Source organism: Anoplopoma fimbria, chromosome 11 (assembly GCF_027596085.1).
Source record: "Anoplopoma fimbria isolate UVic2021 breed Golden Eagle Sablefish chromosome 11, Afim_UVic_2022, whole genome shotgun sequence".
Classification (NCBI taxonomy): domain Eukaryota; kingdom Metazoa; phylum Chordata; class Actinopteri; order Perciformes; family Anoplopomatidae; genus Anoplopoma; species Anoplopoma fimbria.
The window spans coordinates 14,921,273-14,943,966 of record NC_072459.1 but is presented as its reverse complement, the minus strand read 5'-3'; the positions used below and the strand labels follow the sequence as shown (position 1 = coordinate 14,943,966).

Below are 22,694 nucleotides of genomic sequence, written 5' to 3'. Positions count from 1 at the left end.
AACTTTATTTGGGATTAATCAGAGTCACTTTAAATGATGGCAGGTGTGTACTGACTACTATTTAACATGAGTTTGAATGTGATTGGTTAATTCTGAACACATCCACATCCCCAGTTATAAGAGGGTGTGCACACTTATGCAACCACATTATTTTACTTTTTTATTTTTTTATTTTTCCCCCTAAAAGATTTCAGTTTGTTTTTCAATTGAATTGTTCACGTTATAGGTCACATTAATGGTGGAAAAAGTTCTGACATGATTTAACTTGGTCTCATTTATTTACATCACAAAAACATGGCATTTTAACAGGGGTGTGTAGACTTTTTATATCCACTGTATATATACCCCCCATGTCCAAAATGTTAAATATGTTTAAATTACGTTTGTTTTTGAAGAAAATGACCTGAGAGATATTGTATTCACCGACAGTGACCTTGAACATCAGTGACCGTCTCAGGCAGGTATTATCCAGTTAGGTAACAAACAGCTCGAGTCTTTTTATCTAAACCCATAGCATATATGTTTAGCTGAGCAGTTGCATTTGGATTTGGAAAAAGTGTCATTAACCGTTAATACCAATTGAATAATCGAATGACAACAGGATTGTGCAAAGAATGTCCTCACAAACAATATTTCCTTGCCTGGATATCTGCTGTTACAACTCGACCATCTTTATTCATCTATTAACAAAGTGAACACTTATTCTGTTGCTGGAATAACTCCTAAAATGCAGCATGCCCTCTATCAACATAGGTGGCTTTAAGTGGCGCACCAATGAGTCACATAATCCCATAAAATGGCTGAGCGGGCCGATGGGTAGAGAAAAAGTGTAAGTGACTCACTGATGGTGAGTGGGTGGTCAGGTACCGAGGCTCACTTCACCAGCAGGGGAGATAATAACACACCGTCTGTACATCTCCGTTCCCATTTGGGTTTGAAAATAGTCAGCCGCCCCAGCTGTTAGTCATTACACCTTGTGGTGTAGAGGAGGCAGGAGGCTGCGTCTGTCAGGCAGATGAAGATAGGGAGAGGGAAGGGGGGGGGGCTTCACGTCGTGTTTCTCAGGCGTGTGTTCGCCCGCTCCAGAAGTTGCTATGCGGTTCATTAAACACTATTTGCAAAGATTTATCTATACGAACACAAACGCCCTCGCTGAGACGCTAATGTTTCTCTGTGATTATTAAATGGAGGCACCATATTGTTCCAGATTTGAAATTATGTATTACTTGGATACACTTACTCCAATCAGACTTTTAGATGCGGTACAGCTCTCTCCTCATTTCGTGTGTTTTTCTCAGAACAGAGGTCACGTAGCTTCAGAGAACTATTTGTTCTTACATTACATTACATTACAGTAATTTAGCAGACGCATGGTATTCAAGAGAACTACTAGTCACCAGAAGTCATAAGTGCATCTCCTTTCTTAAACAAGCATCTAAAAGCATAAACCAGAGCAAAAGTATAGTGCAGAAGCAAATTACTACAAAAACAATAATTGCAACAAACTAATACGAATAGAATAAGTGCTACAAACTACTACGAATAGGATAAGTGCAATAAACTAATACGAATACAATAAGTGCAATAAACTAATACGAATACAATAAGTGCAACAAACTAATACGAATAGAATAAGTGCAACAAACTAATACGAATACAATAAGTGCAACAAACTAATACGAATACAATAAGTGCAACGAACTGATACAATAAGTGCCACAAACTAATACGAATACAATAAGTGCAACAAACTAATACGAATATAATAAGTGCAACAAACTAATACGAATACAATAAGTGCAACAAACTAATACGAATGTAATAAGTGCTACGAGGAAGGCTCAGGGTAGTACTTCATGAAGAGGTGAGTTTTCAGCCTGCGCCGAAAGATGGGCAGCGACTCTGCTGTCCTGACGTCAGTGGGGAGTTCATTCCACCACTGAGGGGCCAGGACAGAAAAAAGCTGTGACCGGTTGGATCGGCCGCAGGGACCTCTGAGCGACGGGGCAACCAGTCGCCCCGAGGCAGCAGAGCGAAGTGGTCGGGCGGGGGTGTAGGGCTTGACCATGGCCTGGAGATAGGAAGGAGCTGTTCCTTTCACTGCCCTGTAGGCTAGCACCAGAGTCTTAAACTGGATGCGAGCTCTTACAGGGAGCCAGTGTACAGACACACCTACCCAAATCCTGATAAGATAAGATAAGAGATAAGATAAGATAAGATAATCCTTTATTAGTCCCGCAGCGGGGAAATTTGCAGGCTTACAGCAGCATAGAGTAAAGTGCACACAAGAGTCATAGTAAAAGAAAGACAAGATAAAAATGAAATAAAAATTATAAATAAGCAATAAAAAACAGTAGATAAACAACAATAACTGAAATATTATATTTACAGACAGAAAAACTATTATAACTATTATTGCACAGTGTATTGTATTGCACAGGTTTTTATTGTCATGTGTCATGTGGTCTGCTGGGAGCAGAGTTGGTTGTGCAACCTGACAGCAGCAGGAAGGAAGGACCTGCGGTACCTCTCCTTCACACACCGGGGGTGAAGCAGCCGGTGGCTGAAGGAGCTGTACAGAGCTGCCAGGGTGTCCTGCATGGGGTGAGAGGTGTTGTTCATCAGGGATGACAGCTTGGCCATCATCCTCCTGTCTCCCACCACCTCCACCGTATCCAGTGGACACCCCAGCACACTGCTGGTCTTCCTGACAAGCTTGTTGAGTCTCTTCTTGTCGGCTGCTGAGATGCTGCTGCTCCAGCAGACCACTGCATAAAAAATGGCTGATGCCACCACAGAGTTGAAAAAGGTCCTCAGGAGTGCTCCCTGCACTCCAAAGGACCTCAGTCTCCTCAGCAGATACAGTCTGCCACCCTTTTTATAAAGTGCCTTTGAATGATTAGTCCAGTCCAGTTTATTGTTCAAGTGAACACCCAGGTACTTATAAGATTGCACAATCTCAATGTCCTGTCCCTGGATGTTCACTGGTTCCGGAGGACAGTGTTTACCCCGCCGGCACCATCCTATGAAGTCCTGGTTCAGTTCTCTGTATTCCCTCTCATCGCCGGTGGAGATGAGGCCGACGATTGCAGAGTCGTCAGATAACTTTTGCAGGTGGCAGGTAGCAGAGTTGTATGTGAAGTCTGATGTGTAGATGGAGAAGAGGAATGGAGCCAGAACGGTTCCTTGTGTGGCCCCCGTGCTGCAGGACACCAGATCTGACTCACACTCCCTTATCCTCACATACTGTGGACGGTTGGTGAGGTAGTCCAGGATCCACGCAGTGAGGTGGTGGTCCACCCCGGTCTGCTCCAGCTTGTCCCTCAGAAGCAAAGGCTGGATGGTGTTGAAGGCACTGGAGAAGTCGAAGAACATGACTCTCACAGTGCTTCCAGCCTTTTCCAGGTGAGAAAGGCATCTTTGTAGCAGGTAGATGACAGCGTCATCCACCCTGATGCCAGATTGGTAGGCGAACTGAAGAGGGTCCAAAGATGAGATCACCAGGGGGCGGAGGTGCACAAGGACCAGCCGCTCCAGGGTCTTCATCAGGTGGGATGTTAATGCCACCGGCCTGAAGCTGCTGAAGTCCTTGGCCTTTGGGACTGGTACCACGCAGGACGTCTTCCATAGCTGTGGTACCCTCCCCAGCTTCAAGCTCAAGTTAAAGATGTGCTCCACTATCCTGCACAGCTGGTCTGCGCAGGATCTGAGGAGCCTTGAGCTGATGCCGTCCGGACCCGTGGCCTTTCTCACCTTTATTCTCTTCAGTTCTTTTCTCACCTGGTTAATTGAGAGGGACAAGTTGGGGGAAGGGGGCTGTGTGCTGTAGGTTGTTGGAGTGGGGGTGGGGGTGGGGTGTTGGTGGAGTGTTGATGGAGTGTTGAAGGAGTGTGACGACTCTTCAGCAGGAAATCTATTGCACCAGGCCGACTGAACACTTGAGATTAGTCAGATATTTTCCTGTGGCTGGCCAGAGTTCTCTGCAATGCACCGTGTTTTCCCAAATCCAAACTGGGTCAACACTACACAACAAGTTCAGAGTTTACTGAGGTCTTTAATTAGACCTTGAGTGTTTATTATTCCCGGCTTCTCAACTGTGTTAATACTCAACTGGAAAGTGTGTGAGTAAGTTTGTTTATGAGTTTGTAGTCTGCCATGAGACACAGTGAGCCAAGAAAGAAATACTTAATATTTGCTTGACTAACTACATATTTATATCTATAGCTGTTCAGGAAACAGAATATTTGCATTCTGTCGATGTGTCTTTTTTTCATTTTTTTTTTTTTTTACCCCCTCCGTTCCTTTTCCTCCCGCAGCTCTCCCCCCTTCTCCTCTTGAAAGTAACGTGCACTCGCCCAGGAGCCTGCTATTAAATGGGCGGACTTGTAGGCGCGGTCACGTCCACAGCGTCTCCGGTGGTTTTTGACGGTCACATAAAAAGCGTGCTTCCCGGTGACCGACCGGCGGAACTCTGTCTCTTCTCTCTGGGAGACCGGATCGGACGGGACCGACACCGGGGGATCGGAACCAGCGCTCGTGACACCCAGTAATGATTTTTCCAAGAATTTAATAGAAGAATTCGAGTTCGATCTGATGCATTGCGGACTCGTGCTGTTGTTATTGTTATTTAAAAAAAAAGTTACTAATTACTAATCAGTCGGCAGATAAGGTTGACAGTCGTATTCTTTAAACGGACAAAGCTTCCTGGTAATGAGTGTTGGACCTTTGTCTCTGATAAGTAGCCTAAAAATAACAAAAAATAGCCTATTCATCGATTGTTGGTAATATTATTCTTTGTATCTCCTATGTAGCCTGTTTGATATCATATCTGACTCCGTACCCGTATTTATTGTACATAGAAATACTCTTGTAGGATCGATTAAGTTATTCTGAAGTTATTATATAAGGGACCTTGCAATGATTACTTTTTTTAGTAAGTTTTGTTGTTTTAAGATGCACGATTCTGCCACGCACCCGCTGTCCTGAGGCATTTCCTCATCCATCGTGTTTTTCTTCCACACAGGCAAAACAAAACCAGCCGAACAGCTTTTTTTTAATACAGAGTTTTATCGAAAAATCTGGAAAAACGGGAGATCAGCTGACATCCGCTGCTGACACCAGCTGGAATCAAAGGTAGGCAGACAAGACCATGGCTGTACACTGTCAGACATGCGGCTGTCTGGCTTGTTCGTCTAATGTACACATTATAAGCTTGCTTGCTTGCAGGATTTGCATGGAGACCAGGTGTTTTCACAGATCGGAATATAATTTAAACTTCTGGTACAGCAGCATAACAACCCCTTCTTTAAAGCTTTGTAGAAAGTCCCTCACATTTTTTCAGAGACCCATGTGCTGGTGGATGCTGCCTCTTCTAGTTTGAAAGCCCTGCTGACTGGCTGCTTTGCTCTCATTCAGTTATGTTCATACCTTTTTTTTTCTTTCTTTTTTTTCCATTTAGACGGTATTCAGATTCTATTTCATATGTTAAATCTATATTCTAATCTGTTTTTACCTCCACCCCAAACCCCACTCTTCGTCTATTTATGCATCGATGTATCCCAGAAGTCATCCTCATATAGCCTCCACCTTACTGTGGCCTGCCTTGCGTGGGATATCTGGAGAGTGGGAGGAGAGCAGAGAGTGGAGATTTGATGCCTGTAACGGTCAGAGGTGTGGCATAGTCAAATCATGGGGGATTCAATATTCAACTGCTGTTATGTCCCACCCCATCCCTCAGGCGAGGGGGAGCCGGACGGGTCCAGACGCACAAAGATCATGGCATCCAATTCAACAAACATCTCCTCCGACAAGCGCTTCCTCATCTTCTTTGACTTTGATGAGACCATCGTGGATGAGACCACCGACGACGTGGTGGTGCAGACCGCCCCCGGTCAGCACCTCCCGGACTGGCTGAAGGACACCTACCAACCTGGCCGCTACAACGAGTACATGCAGCGCGTCCTGGCCTACCTGGCGGAGCAGGGCGTCACCGAGAGCGACATCCGCAGCACCATGGAGAAGGTCCCGGCCACCCCCGGCATGTCCACCGTCTTCCAGTTCCTCCGCACTCGCCCTCCGCAGGACTTCGAGGTGGTGCTGTTGTCCGACGCCAACATCTTCTTCATCGAGTCCTGGCTCCGACGCGCCGGGGCTCGCCAACTCTTCCACCGGATCTTCAGCAACCCGGCCACCTTCAACAGGGACGGCCGGCTGGTGCTGCGGCCCTTCCACTCCCACGACTGCCTGCGGTGCCCCAACAACATGTGCAAGCAGGTGATCGTCCGGGACTATGTGGCCCGCAGGACGCAGGAGCGGGGCCGCCCGTACCAGCGGGTCTTCTACGTTGGGGACGGTGCCAACGACTTCTGCCCGGCGCTGGCCCTCGGGCCCCGGGACTTGGCTTTCCCGCGGCGGGACTTCCCCATGCACCGGCTGATCACGGAGACCCATGAAGCCATGCCAGGGGAGTTCAAGGCGGTCACGGTGCCGTGGAGCAGCGGGGAGGATGTGGTGCAGAGGCTGAGGAAGCTGGTGGCAGAGTAGAGGGTCCCACATAGAGACAGAGAGGGGGGGTAAAGGAGATCATTAAGGGGGCCAGTTGACACATTTTGTCACATTCTCAGGTTAAATAGTCCCACAAACTAATGTTAAGGCAATAAAAACCATTTGTGTTGGAAGTAGAAATCAACTGTGTCTGTCAGGCGTCCAGCCTACACGTGCCTCAGTCAGCCTCTCACGTTCCGGTCAGGAGGTCACTCTCAGGACAGAGGCACAGTTTATCATCATCAGCAGGTCAATGATTATGGAGACCTGCCACTATCACCTTAAGAAAGGAAATCAATGACATATCAGTGCTTTGTTATAAAGATTAAGAAGTTTTAAGGTTGGGGATAGACCTATTTGCGTAATAATGAGTCTCCCCTTTAATGGGACATGGTGCTTTTAAATGTTAAACTGGGTCAGTATGGAAATCCCTTTAAGCAGGCCCAACTTAGTAGCAATATTTAAAAGTGTTACGGATGTTTATGCCAACCAAGAAATGGGGTGCTCTTTAATAACAAGTGTGTTTATTTATCTGCATTTTTTTTTTTTTTAAATATTAAATTATAGTCTCAATAAATTAAATCTAAGTAACACTGCTACCTGAAGGGCATTCCAATAAGGTGACCAAACAATATTTTTATTAATGTGCTTCTCACAGAATATATGTCTAATTTAGAAAAGTATGACAATGTTGTAAGGGTGTGTTTGTTTGTTACCTTGTCTATCTTGTCTTTTGTGTCTTTACTGTGTAGGCCAGGCCTACGGAAGAAAATATTAACACCAGCAGGAATAAAGCCATCAACTGAAACCCTGCCTGTGTCTGCATGTATTATCAAATCTCATTAACATTCAACTGGAAAAATACACCCCTCTGATTAGATACATGTATCTGTGCCATATGACATATTTTATATTTGAACATCAGTAGGCCTACTTGTTTTATGCTTCACTTCTCTGAAATGTTTGGCATTAAGTTTTTGGCACACCAATCATGCACACCACAACTATATATCAACTCTGCACAAGTTAACAGAGGTCAAAGTCCAATGTAGGTAACTATAATAGAACAAGGTTTTGAAATCAAAACTACCCAAGTAATGCTCATAAAGTCAAAGATTTCCCCAACATTGAAGTAGTATAGTTTTCTGAGAGTGAAATAATTCCTTTAGTAGGCTATTTACCATTTATTCTAATGGGAAAGTTTATTCTGCAAAAAAAATAAAATGAAATTGTTATCTCAAAGGTATGATTTCATTAGTATTTTGATATTTATAAATAATTAATTTACAAAATAAATTTAACATAAATTCATTAAAAAATAAATGTTCCTAGGGTAGGACTCTTTCAGTTGAACTATTTAAGTTGTAAATGGCCATTGTAAACCAATATACAGGTCTATACGTGTTAATCTGACTAGACACATTAATATTTATTAAGTAATAAACTCTTGTTGCCGAAACAAACACGCACAGGCCTGTATTTATCATTAATTTTTATTTTACGACAAACTTAAATCGATGGATGTCATGACTGCATTACCATCAATGAGTGTTCACTGCCCTCCAGTGGTCACAATGCAAAACTACAGGTCCATCTATTTTTTTAACATTTTATTGTGAAAGCGCTGTTCCAGTCGATGCAATTATTGTATGCCTATTATAACCGATTAAGTGTCTAGATTCATTGGTTTTAATTTGTCACACAGCTATGACATATTTGCAATAAACTTATTAAACACTTATTGTTCGATAAATACGTACAAAACTTTCAAAATAGTAGTTGTAGTTGCAGAAGCGTGAGCACTGGATGGCACTAAATGTACTCATGTCACCCAGGGAAACCATCAAGGCAGACAAGGCCCGCTAATACTTACAGTAAAGGAATTCAAGAAAAAACTTTTTACAAAGGTGATGAAGTGCGTTATGACTATGCATACAGTACCAGTCAAAAGTTTGGACACACCTTCTCATTCATTATTAATATTGAAGACATCCAAACTATGAAGGAACACATATGGAAGTATGTGGTAAACAAACAAATGCTCAACAAACCAGAATATGTTTTATATTTTAGATTCTTCAAAGTAGTTGAATGAGAAGGTGTGTCCAAACTTTTGACTGGTACTGTATGTAACGTAATTGTGTGACATTGAAGGGTAGTTAAGCGAAAATAACTGATTTGAAAGGTGGATGTAGTTTTCGTTGGAGCCCTATGCTGCCGACGCTACACCTCCACCGCTGGGGGGCGACAGTGAGCCCGACCGCTACCCGTCCTCATGTCCGTAGAAGAAGAAAGCCGGACGTAATATCTCGTGTGCATGGCGCTCTTTGCGAAATTATTTATCTTCTGAATACATACCCAACTTTTTATCTCGTTTCGGTAATAGATTGCTGACCGCACTATAACAGAATACAGGTGAGTTTGATTTGTAGCCTTCAGGTTATAGTTTAGTGATGTAAGCTAAGCTTTTAGCTCTGTTTAGCTACATTGCTGAACAGCAACGTAACTGAAACGTCGCCTCCAAGTCATTCATTTTTGTACTTGTTTGCTGGCTAGCATGCTAGTTATTGTCTTGTTTCTAACAAACACAAGGGAAATGTTAATCTGTAACCATTGGAAACTTCTCAAATGAGATAGAACAGTTTTTGCCGACGGAAACCATCTGAAAGCTTGATGAATGGCGGTCGTGGTGCATGCTATGCTACATGCAGAGTTAGCATTGGCTGGAAGGTAACGTTGTAAGCTAAGAAAGCTGGCTAGGAAGTCATCACCGGCTTTTGGTAAACAAGTCAGACCTTATTCATAATGCAAGGCACATTTTTATTAATAATTACACGTGGACATGACTATTTTCTTTGTGCATATTTAATCACACAGTAATACAGACATAACATCGAATTATTTAATGATAACGCAAATCTAGACAATTCTAGTTGTACCCTGTGGTATAGTCCCTCCACATTACAGAAAGATAGTATGGCTGTTAAATCTTCAATTTTTGACTCAGCAAAAATGTATCATTTTTGCATTGGATCTAATTCATATATTTTCTTTACCAAATAAGCGAAACCATCTAATGTTGTTTAACCCATGACCACTCTTTCAGTTCTCTACAAGATGGAGGCTGATCTGTATGACGAGTTTGGAAACTACATCGGTCCAGAGCTGGACTCAGATGACGATGAAGATGATCTGGATGCAGAGGACAGAGATGTTGACGAGGTACTCTTCAAAAATGTTTTAAACCGTTGACTTGGTAGTACTTTTCTTCTTTTTTTTAACCCAGTATGTGCTCACATGTCATGGTAATAATTTCTTCTTGTGCAGGGTGATGATGATGATGACGACGAGCCTGCTGATGCAGATGAGGATGTCCCCGGTATGGAGGTGGTCCTGCATGAGGACAAGAAGTACTATCCCACAGCAGAGGAGGTTTATGGGCCCGAAGTGGAAACTATTGTCCAAGAGGAAGACACACAACCTCTCACAGGTTAGCTACGAAGAACAGTGTTGCCTGTATGAGCAGATTTACAATAAAGAACATAGTATTTGGTTACTTAATCCAGATGCTCTCACATATTTACAATGGTAAGGTATGTAATCAAATAAGGTATATTCTGATATACACAAATACTAATATTTTCTCTTCACTGCAGAGCCCATCATCAAGCCTGTGAAGAACAAGCGGTTCACCCTGATGGAGCAGGAGTTACCTGCCACCGTTTATGATATGGAGTAAGTCATCTTTGTAAATATGCTCATGGGGTTGTGTTTTTTTCCCCTTCTGCCAATAAAGTGTGAAAATGCAAAAATAAATCCAGAAAGTTACTGGTTCAACAGCTCAACTGTATCTTGTGTATTTCCTGTTACATATCTGACATTTACATGTGTTTGCTGTGTATCTTTCAAGCTCTGACATCCCTCTCCTCTCTTGGCAGATTCCTTGCAGATCTGATGGATGGTCCTGAGCTCATCCGTAACGTCACCCTGTGTGGTCATCTTCACCACGGCAAGGTTAGAACCTGCCTTATGGCTGCATCTGGCTTCTTGTTTCTCTTTTAGGTTTTTATTTTTAGTGAGGGCTGTTTCCCCTACAGTGGGATGACTGCTTGGGCCAGACGAATGTGCTGTGGGGGACACCCTAGCACAAATGCACCAAATTTATATAAGTCCCTTTTTCGAAATTCACATTAACCATTTTTCATGTATACATTAGGAAGATCCATTGCACAGCACTTAGTTTCAAAGAAAATATGTTACACGTTTTTCCGTCTTCCAAAACCATTACGAAGAGGACCAGGAGCAAATGGCAGGAGTTTAGTTGTCATTTAGACAAAATAATGATTGGAGTGTTAGCTGCATGCCAAATTTGTCAGTACACACAAGGTCAAATTGCCTACTAAGTTACCACATTACTGATTGCTGAAAAGCAATGTAGCATTTAGAAGTCTCTTTTTTTTTTTTTTTTTTTTTGTCCGGTGCAGTGCCCACTCCATTGGTTTGTCATTATCTGCCGAGCCTGCTGGTAAACAAGGTTTATCTTCACTTCAGTTGTTCAGCTGACGTTTAGATAACAGGCATCAACTTTCCTGCTGTTATTACAGACATGTGAACTAACAACAGATACAAGGCGTATTCATGGACTCACGGTGATGCTCCGCTGCAGTTCACGGCGTTGCGATGCTGCAGAATAAATATAGGGGAAATACTGGAGTGGATTTTTGGAATAATTTTTTGCATAAAAAATATTTTTGGGTCTGGAGGAGGTTCCTGTTGGCCAGGCCTGTACAATAATTGGGGAATCACCGCAGGGCTCTTCTGTGGCATTTTGCCAAAGAGGATATGTGTTTTTAAGATGAAAAATGTTTGAGGATAGGAATGTTGTGGAGCATATGCTAATAACATGGCTGCCCTTTGGGCTCATCTCTGACTCATAGGGATCTAATGAATTTGTTTATCCTTTTCAGACCTGTTTCGTGGACTGCCTGATTGAACAGACGCACCCAGAAATCAGGAAGAGAGACGATGTGGATGTGAGTGTTGACTGTTGACTGGAATGATAAACCCACCGTATGAAAATTTAACACTTATATTCTGTATATGACAGCAGAACTAACATGACTTTTGACTTTTTCAGCTCCGATACACAGACATCCTCTTTACAGAGCAGGAGGTGAGTGGTTTTGGTAAATTTTGCCATAATAATACCAATTCAATGTATCCGGTATTATAATTGGTTACGGCATATTAGAATGTCAAGGAATGGTAAACATGGAAATATGATCCACAAAAGAATACAGTTAATTTGACAACTTGACTACAGTGTGGAAGTTGCAGGACCATGTTGCCAGAAATCATTAATAAAGAAGCTTTATGGTGATAGAATTATGTTTCACCTCCTGCAAAAGTTATTTATATCTTGTGCTTTTTCCATAGAGAGGCGTTGGTATCAAGAGCACCCCCGTCACAATGGTCCTGCCAGACTCCAGAGGAAAATCCTACCTTTTCAACATCATGGATACACCAGGTATGATGCATGGCTGGATGTGGTGTTTACTGAATGTATGTTTGGTGGTTAGTTTTGCTGTATCTTAGCAGAAAGTGATGTCAAACCTTGTTTCTCCCTCTAAGGCCACGTGAACTTCTCTGACGAGGTCACATCTAGCATCCGGCTCTCAGACGGTGTAGTCCTCTTCATTGATGCAGCAGAAGGAGTGAGTCAATGATTTTTTTTCTTTGCATATTTGTCAATGTTCTTAAACCTTTTTAAAACGGGACTGCTCAACTCAACTCACTTTTGGTACCAGTCATTTTCTGTATGCCATGTTTCCACTGCAGATATTAACCACTCAGTGTAGGCGGGATTCTCAGCAGATCGCCATAGCGACGGCCCTTGAAACTGTCTTGACTTGCCTTTTAACTCTACCTTGTGTAATGAATTGAACTGGACTGCTTGGTGGAAATGTGCCATTACACTTTTATGTATCTCTGCACAGGTGATGCTGAACACAGAGCGCCTGATCAAACATGCAGTTCAGGAGCGAATGGCCATCACCATCTGCATCAACAAGGTGGACCGGCTCATTGGGGAGCTCAAATTGCCTCCCACAGACGCTTATTATAAACTTCGCCACATTGTGGATGAGGTCAATGGTTTGCTCAGGTAATACTTAAAACCCATAACGCGCACAGTGTTTAGAGAGCACTAATGGCTTTAAGAGATGATGTGCTAAATACTAGTGGATAAAAAATTATAACATAAGACACTTCACGGTCATTTCTCTTCCTTCTCAGCACATACTCCACGGATGAGAACTTGGTGGTGTCTCCTCTCCTTGGAAATGTGTGCTTTGCCAGCTCTCAGTACAGCACCTGTTTCACTCTGGGGTCCTTTGCAAAGATCTACTCAGACACCTATGGTAAGGCTCCTCAGCATAAACTAGCACTGGCACATCTTTTTCTCTCATCTCACGCCTAAAGCAGTTAGTGAGGCTTTGACTTACTCCTCTCTTTGTGTTTACAGGTGACATCAACTATAATGAGTTTGCTAAAAGGCTTTGGGGAGACATTTATTTCAACCCAAAAACGTAAGTAACTAATTTAGACTTGAACAGACTGTTAATATTTAATGCTAAGTGATCCTCTTTTAACACATTCTTATGATATCTGCCATCTTCTCTTTTTATATTCAGTCGCAAGTTCACAAAGAAAGCTCCCAGCAGTAACTCTCAGCGCAGCTTTGTGGAATTTGTTCTGGAGCCTCTCTACAAGATCCTGTCACAGGTTGGACATGGCTTTCACTTTTCTGTGTAACAATGCAACACAACTAGCACAATACTTTTATGCTCTGGCTGAGTTGCAGATCTGTTTGTTATCCTGACCCAAATCCTCTTTGTGTGTAGGTGGTTGGGGATGTGGATACGTCTCTCCCCAGAGTTCTGGATGAACTGGGGATCCACCTCACTAAAGAGGAACTAAAACTGAACATCAGACCCTTGTTGAGGCTGGTCTGTAACCGCTTCTTTGGAGAGTTCACTGGTAAGGCTTGATCCTTTTCATTTTGCTTGTGTTAGTATTTTTATAATTTCTTTATTGTATATGTAGACCAAGGTGTTTTTTTAAGAACTGTGTGCATGAGTTAAGTAATATTAACAATACTGCAGGATTCTCAGAGGCCCTTATCCATCTTGCTGCTTTACTTAATGTATCTGCTAAATTTAATCTGAAGATAAATTGTCATGATTTGCTAATCATGTTTTATCAATGTTAAAAGCATGAATTTCTTCTCTACAGGCTTTGTGGACATGTGTGTACATCACATCCCCTCACCACAGGAGGGTGCTAAGAACAAGATAGAGCACACATACACTGGAGGTCTGGACTCAGACCTCGGGGAGGCCATGGCAGAGTGCGACCCTGATGTGAGTATAAAGGAAACAGACCAGGAATCTCCTGTTTATTGGCTGCTGGGAAGATACGCCAATTAACTGCAGAATGCTGCAATCTGTTTTAGTCATTCCAGCGGCTCTTACGAATTAAGCCAACAGGCTGTTTTAATTGGCTTGAAATGGGCAAGTTTTTAAGTAAGCCAATTTAAAACAATGCCTGACATTGATCACAGTTTTCCAAGTTCCATTAAAAGTCGTTCTGCCTTTTGCAAAACCCCTGTAAAGTTTTTTTGGGGGGAAGAAATGTCACATTCCATTGGTAAGACTTTCCTGCCCTATTTCCAATCTCCCTCTTATCCCTCTTTCCTGCTCACCTCATGCCTCTCGCCCTCAGGGTCCTTTGATGTGCCACACCACTAAGATGTACAGCACAGAGGATGGGGTTCAGTTCCATGCATTTGGCAGGGTGCTGAGTGGAACCATTCAGGCAGGTCAGCCCCTCAAGGTTTTGGGAGAGAACTACACCCTTGAAGATGAGGAGGACTCCCAGGTCTGCACTGTGGGCCGTCTCTGGATTTCAGTTGCCAGGTACGCTGTAGGGATTTTGTGGGTTAAGTTTGTGTATATATTAGAGACACCAAGCAAAGAATGTAATAAAAATAAATCTTTACCTATTGGTGTACTTCAAGAATCAAATATTTATATAAAATGTTTGATCACACTTTAAAGATACAGTCTGGGATTATTGTCTAGTGTATATGTGGCAGATTATCTAATCAGGAGATGATGACTTGTCATTTTATCTCAAAGAAATACAGGTGTATGCTCACTTTCAACTCTCCCTGAGGAAATAATGATCATATCCAGTATAAAAAGTTGAAAGACTTTGTTTTTTATCATTAAGTTACGTGCTACTTAAGTAATTTTTCAGTAAATACTTTTGGACTTGTACTCAAATAGTTATTTTGATGACTATGTTTACTTGTTCTTGAGTACTTATAGGAAAAATAACAGAACTTGTTATGAGTACAGTATTTGGCTGCTCTTCCCACCTCAGGACTCAAGAACGAACAAATAATCATTTGGTTGTCAAAGGTCATTGTGACCTCACAAAAGCATTTTGTAGAACTCAAGAATTAATTTGCTAATTTCACATAAATGTCTTAACAGGATGAAATGAAGTGGTGGAATTTTATACAGACATGAATTTAAACTGTGACTCTGCAAACGTTTGGCTGGTGGGAGGTAAACAACTGTGAGGCGGTAAATTCTAGTTTGAATTAAATCTTACTATGCCGTCCACTTTTGTAGATACCAAATTGAGGTGAACAGAGTGCCTGCTGGCAACTGGGTTCTAATCGAAGGTTGCGACCAGCCAATCGTCAAGACCGCAACAATCACAGAGCCCAGAGGGAACGAAGAGGTGAGACTTAATCGAGAAAAATACCAGTTGGACCTTTTTTTAAAAATACTTCATGAGAAACGTCAAAGTTGACATTTTTTACTTTCTCTGACAGGCTCAGATTTTCAGGCCACTGAAGTTCAACACAGCATCCGTGATAAAGATTGCAGTGGAGCCCGTCAATCCATCAGAGCTACCCAAAATGTTGGATGGACTGAGGAAGGTCAACAAGAGCTATCCGTCTCTCACCACAAAGGTATGTCGACGCTCAAGTACAGTAGTGGGTCCAGTAATAGGCTTTTAACACTTGTAAATTGAAATCCCTGTAACACAAGCTACTAAAAAATAATTACTGAGATGACATTTATACAGTTAGACATTTGACCAGCTTTGTAGCCTCTTAAAATGGTTTTCCAGGGATTTCAAATACAAATATGGATCCTGCAGGAAGGATAGAGCTCAACAATAATTGTGTTGTTACTTATTGGCTTAAATTATGATTGACCATATGTTCATGTCTTTGTCTTTCAGGTGGAGGAGTCTGGAGAGCACGTTATCTTGGGGACAGGAGAGCTCTACCTGGACTGTGTCATGCACGACCTGCGCAAGATGTACTCTGAGATCGACATTAAAGTAATTATTCTCACTGCCTACAAAAATCGGCCACAGCTTGAAGGTACTACACAAGAGCGAAGCCTTTTGTTTCTCTGTGTAATTGTTCTCATCTTTATCCATAGGTTGCTGACCCTGTCGTGACTTTCTGTGAAACGGTTGTGGAGACATCATCACTCAAGTGCTTCGCTGAAACGCCAAACAAAAAGTGCGTATCAAACGTGATATTTTTAGATCTTGTCTACACATACAATGACATGAGTTCAATAACAAGGAAACATGCTTTGATGCATTATTGATATCACTCAAAACTCGCAGCTCTGATAATTTCCTTTTTTAAAAGTTTCTCATATCTGACGAGCTTAATTAAGACTCTTGGTTGTTGCAATTCTTGTTATGGAGTCACTGTCAGAGTTAGTCCTTCCCTTTGGCGGAGCGTCTCCCGGACACAGAACGAGTGATTGACAGCTGTGTGATGTGATTGACAGGAATAAGATCACCATGATTGCCGAGCCCTTGGAGAAGGGTCTGGCTGAGGACATAGAGAACGAAGTGGTGCAGATCACATGGAACAGGTAAGATGTAGCAGATATCACCATCACACTCCCACATATTGAACTTGTGATCTCTTAATTAATTGAAATTACTTAATGTGCCTTTCATTTTAGAAGTGTCTGTAGATTTCCTCATTTCATTCTGATATGGCAGTAGCCTTATTAATTTCTCCATTTATCAGGGCCACTCTGTCCAATCATTAGTTTTTTTTTTTATTATTTCCTCAGCCAGGATAAAGGAGCCAGAATGATGATTGGTTCTTTAATTTAATTATGTTATTGAAGAAGGTAGAGATATAGAAATGCCCAGGGCTGAAATAGTCCTTTTTAAAAGAGCAGTTATGGATTTGTAGGTAATATTCCTAAATCCATAGTTGTGTTGCTTTTTGACAGTGCTTTAAATTAGTCTAGTGTGTCTTTTTCATTTATTTTTTAAATTTAATTTAGTTCTTCTTTACAAGTTTTGAAAACTGTCTGAACTGCAGAACATCGTGACTGTTTTTATGTATTTCCTCTCCAACATGTCAGTTTGAAAGGGACTGTAGAAACTGAGTGCAAGAAATGCTGAATATAAGATCAAAATATATTTATTTATTTATTCTTTAAAAATTGAAATAGAATATTTGAATATTTAAGGAAAGAACCAACACTTCTGCACATTGTGACAAGCGTATGTTCTCAAAAAAAAAAACCCTCCTCCATTTATTGATCCGATATCTCACAGTAATTGAATCTCTCACTAAAAGCATGAATCACATACGGCGTGTGAGTGCGTGTTCTGCTAGAGCGTGGCTTCCTGTCAGTCCTCAGCTCATCTGTTAGGCCATCTGGACCCAACGGTGCCCGTGTGGAGTAGCAATGCCAAAGAAGTGACATACTTCACACACCATTAAACTGAAACCTTCGCTCTACTCCTCCTCTTCCATTAACCCCTCTGCCCCCCCCCCAACCAATCTCCTTAATGTTCCTGCTGACACAATGTGCAGACCTCTTTTCAACCAGTGGCTGTTCTGTTTCCTCATGGCAGGAAGAAGCTGGGAGAGTTTTTCCAGACAAAGTACGACTGGGATCTGCTGGCTGCCAGGTCCATCTGGGCCTTCGGACCGGACACCACGGGACCAAACATCCTTGTAGACGACACACTGCCGTCTGAGGTGAGTTTTGTTACCAACCAGGCAGGAGAATCACGGCTGAATAGGGCTCTGTGTCTGGAGAAAGTTTCCTATTTGTATATTGGTTAATTTGGTCACTGCTGTCTTGTGCTTACTTCAACTGTGTAGAGCAGTAACAACTATTTTCTTTTTGGATTATTATAGTCCAAAGAGAACTCATCAAATTACCGTTTTTAGTAGGCCAACAGTTTAAACCCCCAGATATTCAGGTTACAAACAGGAGAAGCAGCAAATCCATGTACATGAGAAACTGGATCCAACAAATGTTTATCTTAAATATATAATTGCTAATTGAAATTGTTGCTGATTGAAAGGACATCGTTTCTAATCTAGAGGCTCACACTTCTTTCAACCTACAACTTGGATGACAATAATACGTTTTTAATTCATATTATATATGTATACATTTCCCCGCTGCGGGACTAATAAAGGATTATCTTATCTTATCTTATAAACACGAGACTAGGCAATGGTTACCCTGTCAAACCATGTGGTATCATAAAACATTTGAGTTTGCCGAAAATGAAAAAAGAGTGAGATCTCTGTTAATCAGGGTAAAGATTACACAAAGCTACATAATTCTGAAATCAGAGAGAACTGTTTTTGTACTTAGCTCTTGATGTCCTTTTCTTTTGCCCTGTAGGTGGACAAGGCGCTGCTCGGCTCAGTCAAAGACAGCATCGTTCAGGGCTTCCAGTGGGGCACCAGAGAGGGGCCTCTGTGTGATGAACGTAAGTTCTCTCCTCTTTCTTTTTTTTACCCCTGAAATATGTTTGTTTTACAAATAAACGTGTTTTTCTCTGCACTGCCATTGGTGCTGGAATTTCCTCTTAGCCTGAATGTCTACCAATGTGAGCGTTAAGCATCGTGTGAAGGGAAAATGTATTTTTCCTCATGACTTTTATGTCACCATAACTCTGTCTTTCTGCCGCCCTCAGCCATCAGGAATGTCAAGTTTAAGATCCTTGACGCAGTGATTGCTCAGGAGCCTCTGCACAGAGGAGGCGGCCAGGTCATCCCTACAGCCAGGAGAGTGGTGTACTCTGCTTTCCTCATGGTGAGATCATCCTCCCTAAGCCTATTCTTCTCCTTATCTGCCATTAGCTCATCCTGCCTTCATTTCCATCCTCACTTTCTTTAATGTTCCATTACCGTGATTACGATTTGGATTTGGCTGACGTGCGTTCTTTTTTAATTGTAGTGCGATACCTTTACTCTTTCACAATTTTGGCTTCTCCCCTCATCTTTGGCTCTTTCCGGCTCTTATGATAAATGAATGGCTGTGTGGTAGCACGTGTACATAGGCTGGCCAAACATTTTCCTACATCTTCTTACCTTTGTCCTCATATTTTATGTATGGTCTCCCTTGTGTCGCAGGCAACTCCAAGGTTGATGGAGCCCTATTACTTTGTGGAGGTTCAGGCTCCAGCCGATTGTGTGTCTGCTGTTTACACAGTGCTTGCTCGAAGAAGGTTGGTATACTCATTCTCCTAATATCCAGTATCATTAAGACAGAAATGTAATGCATTGACAATATTCTGTCAATTGAAATACAGGGGCTTAAGTTTAAAAACAAAAAATGTGGTCCTGTGTTTGTCATCTTACAGGGGTCATGTCACCCAGGATGCACCCATTCCAGGGTCTCCTCTCTACACCATAAAGGCTTTCATCCCGGCCATCGACTCGTTTGGCTTTGAGACAGACCTTCGCACACATACACAGGGACAGGCCTTCGCCCTGTCTGTGTTCCACCACTGGCAGGTAAACAAACCAGCTTTCCTTCCAAATGAACAGAATACAGAAAAATGGCAATGGTGAATTAATGCACGTTTCCACCTACTACCGTTGTGTAAATAGTAGAAGTTGGTGCTAATTCTCCCGTTGGGTGCCATTAAACCATGAGTACATTTCAAGAGTTATTGTTCTCTTAATTGGTCATTGGCTATAATGAGTTTCCTCCCTAACGCAGGTAATGGAAAATGACAAATTTAAATTTTCCTTGCCAACTTGGATGTGCATTTATTATTTACTTTTTAAAATCTTAGCCGTTGATTCAGATTTTTTGTTTCCAAGAAACTATAATTGACAGCACAATACTCATTTGTTAGTATCGAGTGTATTTTTTTATATTTTTAGCATTCACAATAAATTGGTGTACGTCCAAGATTCATTCCCATGTCCAAACCAAGTGTTACTCTCTTGCCGTAAACACTCACCTTCTTAATTAATGTGTCACAGGAATTCATTCTTATGCCTAAACTAAAAAAAAAAACTGGTCATTTATGATAAGCACTTTGAACATGTGGATATTTGTTTTTTAGATTAAAAAAAAAAAAAAAAGAAAGCTCCGTAAAAATGACAAACCTGATTTTTATATTTGGTATCCTTCTGTCAAGAGCACCAAATCTCATATACACAAAACTGTGGCAGCTTGTGCAGCAGAGTGACAAACCTTGTGCACATGTCTGCCACTCTTGCTAAATTGCTTTTGATGTGGAGTGTTGAGTCATTAAGTTTTAAGTATAGTCTAACTGTCTGTGTCTGACAAGTGTTTGTGTCTGCACTCTGCAGAGCTGTGTCAGATAAAATTACCTCCACTTAGGGACGATTAATAGCAGCAAGGTCATTCATCTGGAAGAGAAAAAGATTTCCTCAGTGTAAATATTTAATGTTTTATCCCCTTGAGGTAAAAATCCAAGTGTTAAACAAGAGACTATACATGAATTATTTATTTACATGCTTGTACAAACACTTGAAAAAAGTAGTTGTATTACAGAGTGATCCTTTTGGAACATACAGAGAAAATGAAAACCATTGTTGACATTTTTGTCTATTCAAAACCAAAGATTGGTCAAGCTTGTATTACCAAGTTTTACAGTGCTGTTGTAAGGGCTGAGCAGCATATTGATCTTTAATCATTTATTGTCTGTCATTGTTGTTTTTCCATGGGAATCGAAAAGTACAAATCATGACACACATTTTTTTGTTAACATTATATGTAGCAAAGCACAAAGTTGTAAGCAAAGCAGTTACTAAATCAGATTTCCCCTTGGATTATTCCTAAAATGTTTTGTTAGTCAGAGAAAATACCGTTCTATTTTGAATTCCTGTCATGCGCTCAAGTGTGGTGATTGATCACCTTGTCCTAGGTTGTTAGTGCTGGAGAGAAAATACCCGTTTCCCCATCAAGTTGGCCCAATACCAATCACCTGACCAATTGACTTTCTAAAGGGCAGCTACAGAGTTTTAACTTGATACAATCAACACTGAATCTCCTCCTCTGCTCTGGGCTTCAACAGACATTATTCCTGTCGGCACATATTGATTTAAAACTGCCCTAGAAAATAAGAATAATGCTGGAGTCCCTGAACTGTGTTGTTTGCCCCATTAGTTTGATTATGTACTGCCAGTATTGGCATGCAAACAGCACAGTTACTGTTGTTAGCAACTCTCTCCCATCTGTTGATTGTGCTTCAGCCACTATTTTTTCCCTTTTCGTCCCGTTTAATCTGTCCCCAAGGCTGGGAACAAACATTTTCCAGATTCAGTATTCCTTCTCTTCCTTCACTCTTTGTATTTATGGAGAATATATCCATGACAATGAGATCATGTTGTGAAGGTCATGTTATTAGCTCCTGAAGGAAATGGATTCAGTGAATCATTTTAAAAAGCTTGTGAACACTTCTTCTAACTCAACCTGCTAACATGGCTTTGATGCAGCATTTGGTCACAAACCGCCGCAGTGACAGCACTTGCACGTTGCTTATCCATCATGTTGATGGACGCACTCCTGACTTGACTAAATAGGACAGACTTGCAACTGAATCAGATATTTAGTGAAAGGTCGGAGCCACTATTAGAAGTGTCCACTCAGTTTGTTAAAGCTCAAAATTTGTTTTCATGACTGTTGCTCAGATTTAGCCATTTGCATCTTCTCTCTGGGTAAACTAGACTTAATATTTCCTTTCAGATTGTCCCTGGCGACCCTCTGGACAAGAGTATTGTGATCAGGCCTCTTGAGCCTCAACCTGCCCCCCACCTGGCCAGAGAGTTCATGATCAAGACCCGAAGGCGCAAGGTGAGCCTTTTGTCTCTACCTGGTGTGAATCACTTCACAGTGGTTGATTTATTTTCTTGGCTGATCTCGTGTGCTTGTTGTTCTGCAGGGTCTGAGTGAGGATGTGAGCATCAGCAAGTTCTTCGATGATCCTATGTTGTTGGAGCTGGCCAAACAGGACGTGGTGCTTAACTACCCAATGTGAGACTGCAAACCATAAATGCAACACCGAAACCTCCACTAGCCACTCAACAGCAAATCCTACAAATAGATTCAGGTTACACAATGGTTATCATGGATCTCAAAAGACTCCATTTCTATGTTATCAGCTTTTCTGTACCAACCAACAGTTTTTTAAAGATCTGTAACAAAGTGAGAACACCTGGATCGATTCAGGTGTTCTTTCCTTTTGGAAAATGGCTGTCAAAACATTGCGGATGTTTGTTTTTGTTTGATCTTTCTTCTTGTATTTTTATTTTTATATGTACAAATTATCATTGTTTTTGTAGAATAAGATGACTTGGAAGCCTTTTTTAAGAAATTGGATGTCATTGGTCTAGCGTATTTCTGAATAAAAGAAGTCTGTGTAATTCAAAGAAATCAGTTTCATTTTTCTGCACATTCTTAGTCATTGAAAGAACCCACATCCTCATAATGATGCTAATTTTGAGGGCTTGTTTATTTGAGATATAAAAGGAGTTTATAATTGTCAGTTGGGAAGTTTGATTTTAGTGGACTAAATTCTCTTCTTGCATGAGACTAGTGCTAAATTGGAGCTTTGCTGATGGTTTGAGTGATTGATGTGTCTAGGGCACTATGTGGGCGGTGATTGATGTACGCGCTGATGGAGGCAGGCGTAGAAGAACCAAAGGTTAGGGTCACATGGCCAGATGAAGGAATGATTCAGCAGGATTTAGTATTAGACACGTGAGTTAAATTAAAGTGAGATGATAGAAAGCCTTTTAC

General features: G+C 41.6%; 2 protein-coding genes across 3 annotated transcripts; both read left to right on the top strand.

Moving 5' to 3' along the window:
* The first annotated feature begins 4,390 nt into the window (after positions 1 to 4,390).
* On the top strand, positions 4,391 to 7,338 carry phospho1 (phosphoethanolamine/phosphocholine phosphatase 1). Of its 2 annotated transcripts, XM_054607888.1 has the most exons (3): positions 4,391 to 4,546; positions 5,024 to 5,133; positions 5,738 to 7,338. In XM_054607888.1, the coding sequence occupies exon 3, from the start codon at positions 5,776 to 5,778 to the stop codon at positions 6,541 to 6,543; it is 768 nt and encodes a 255-aa protein (XP_054463863.1). In that variant the 5' UTR covers positions 4,391 to 4,546; positions 5,024 to 5,133; positions 5,738 to 5,775; the 3' UTR covers positions 6,544 to 7,338. The 2 variants fall into 2 exon arrangements, with proteins under 2 accessions (XP_054463863.1, XP_054463862.1); XM_054607887.1 differs by lacking the exons at positions 4,391 to 4,546; positions 5,024 to 5,133 and having other exon boundaries at positions 5,148 to 7,338.
* Positions 7,339 to 8,808: 1,470 nt separating this feature from the next.
* On the top strand, positions 8,809 to 22,318 carry eftud2 (elongation factor Tu GTP binding domain containing 2). The gene is made up of 28 exons (XM_054606841.1): positions 8,809 to 8,958; positions 9,650 to 9,765; positions 9,871 to 10,033; positions 10,200 to 10,278; positions 10,482 to 10,557; positions 11,511 to 11,576; positions 11,681 to 11,716; positions 11,980 to 12,070; positions 12,175 to 12,257; positions 12,540 to 12,706; positions 12,838 to 12,962; positions 13,067 to 13,130; positions 13,236 to 13,326; positions 13,446 to 13,581; positions 13,837 to 13,964; positions 14,326 to 14,519; positions 15,243 to 15,354; positions 15,449 to 15,589; positions 15,865 to 15,966; positions 16,071 to 16,153; positions 16,434 to 16,520; positions 17,527 to 17,653; positions 18,315 to 18,402; positions 18,610 to 18,728; positions 19,049 to 19,143; positions 19,279 to 19,432; positions 21,642 to 21,749; positions 21,838 to 22,318. Exons 2-28 carry the CDS (start codon positions 9,661 to 9,663, stop codon positions 21,931 to 21,933), a joined length of 2,916 nt encoding a protein of 971 aa, XP_054462816.1. The 5' UTR covers positions 8,809 to 8,958; positions 9,650 to 9,660; the 3' UTR covers positions 21,934 to 22,318.
* Positions 22,319 to 22,694: the final 376 nt, after the last annotated feature.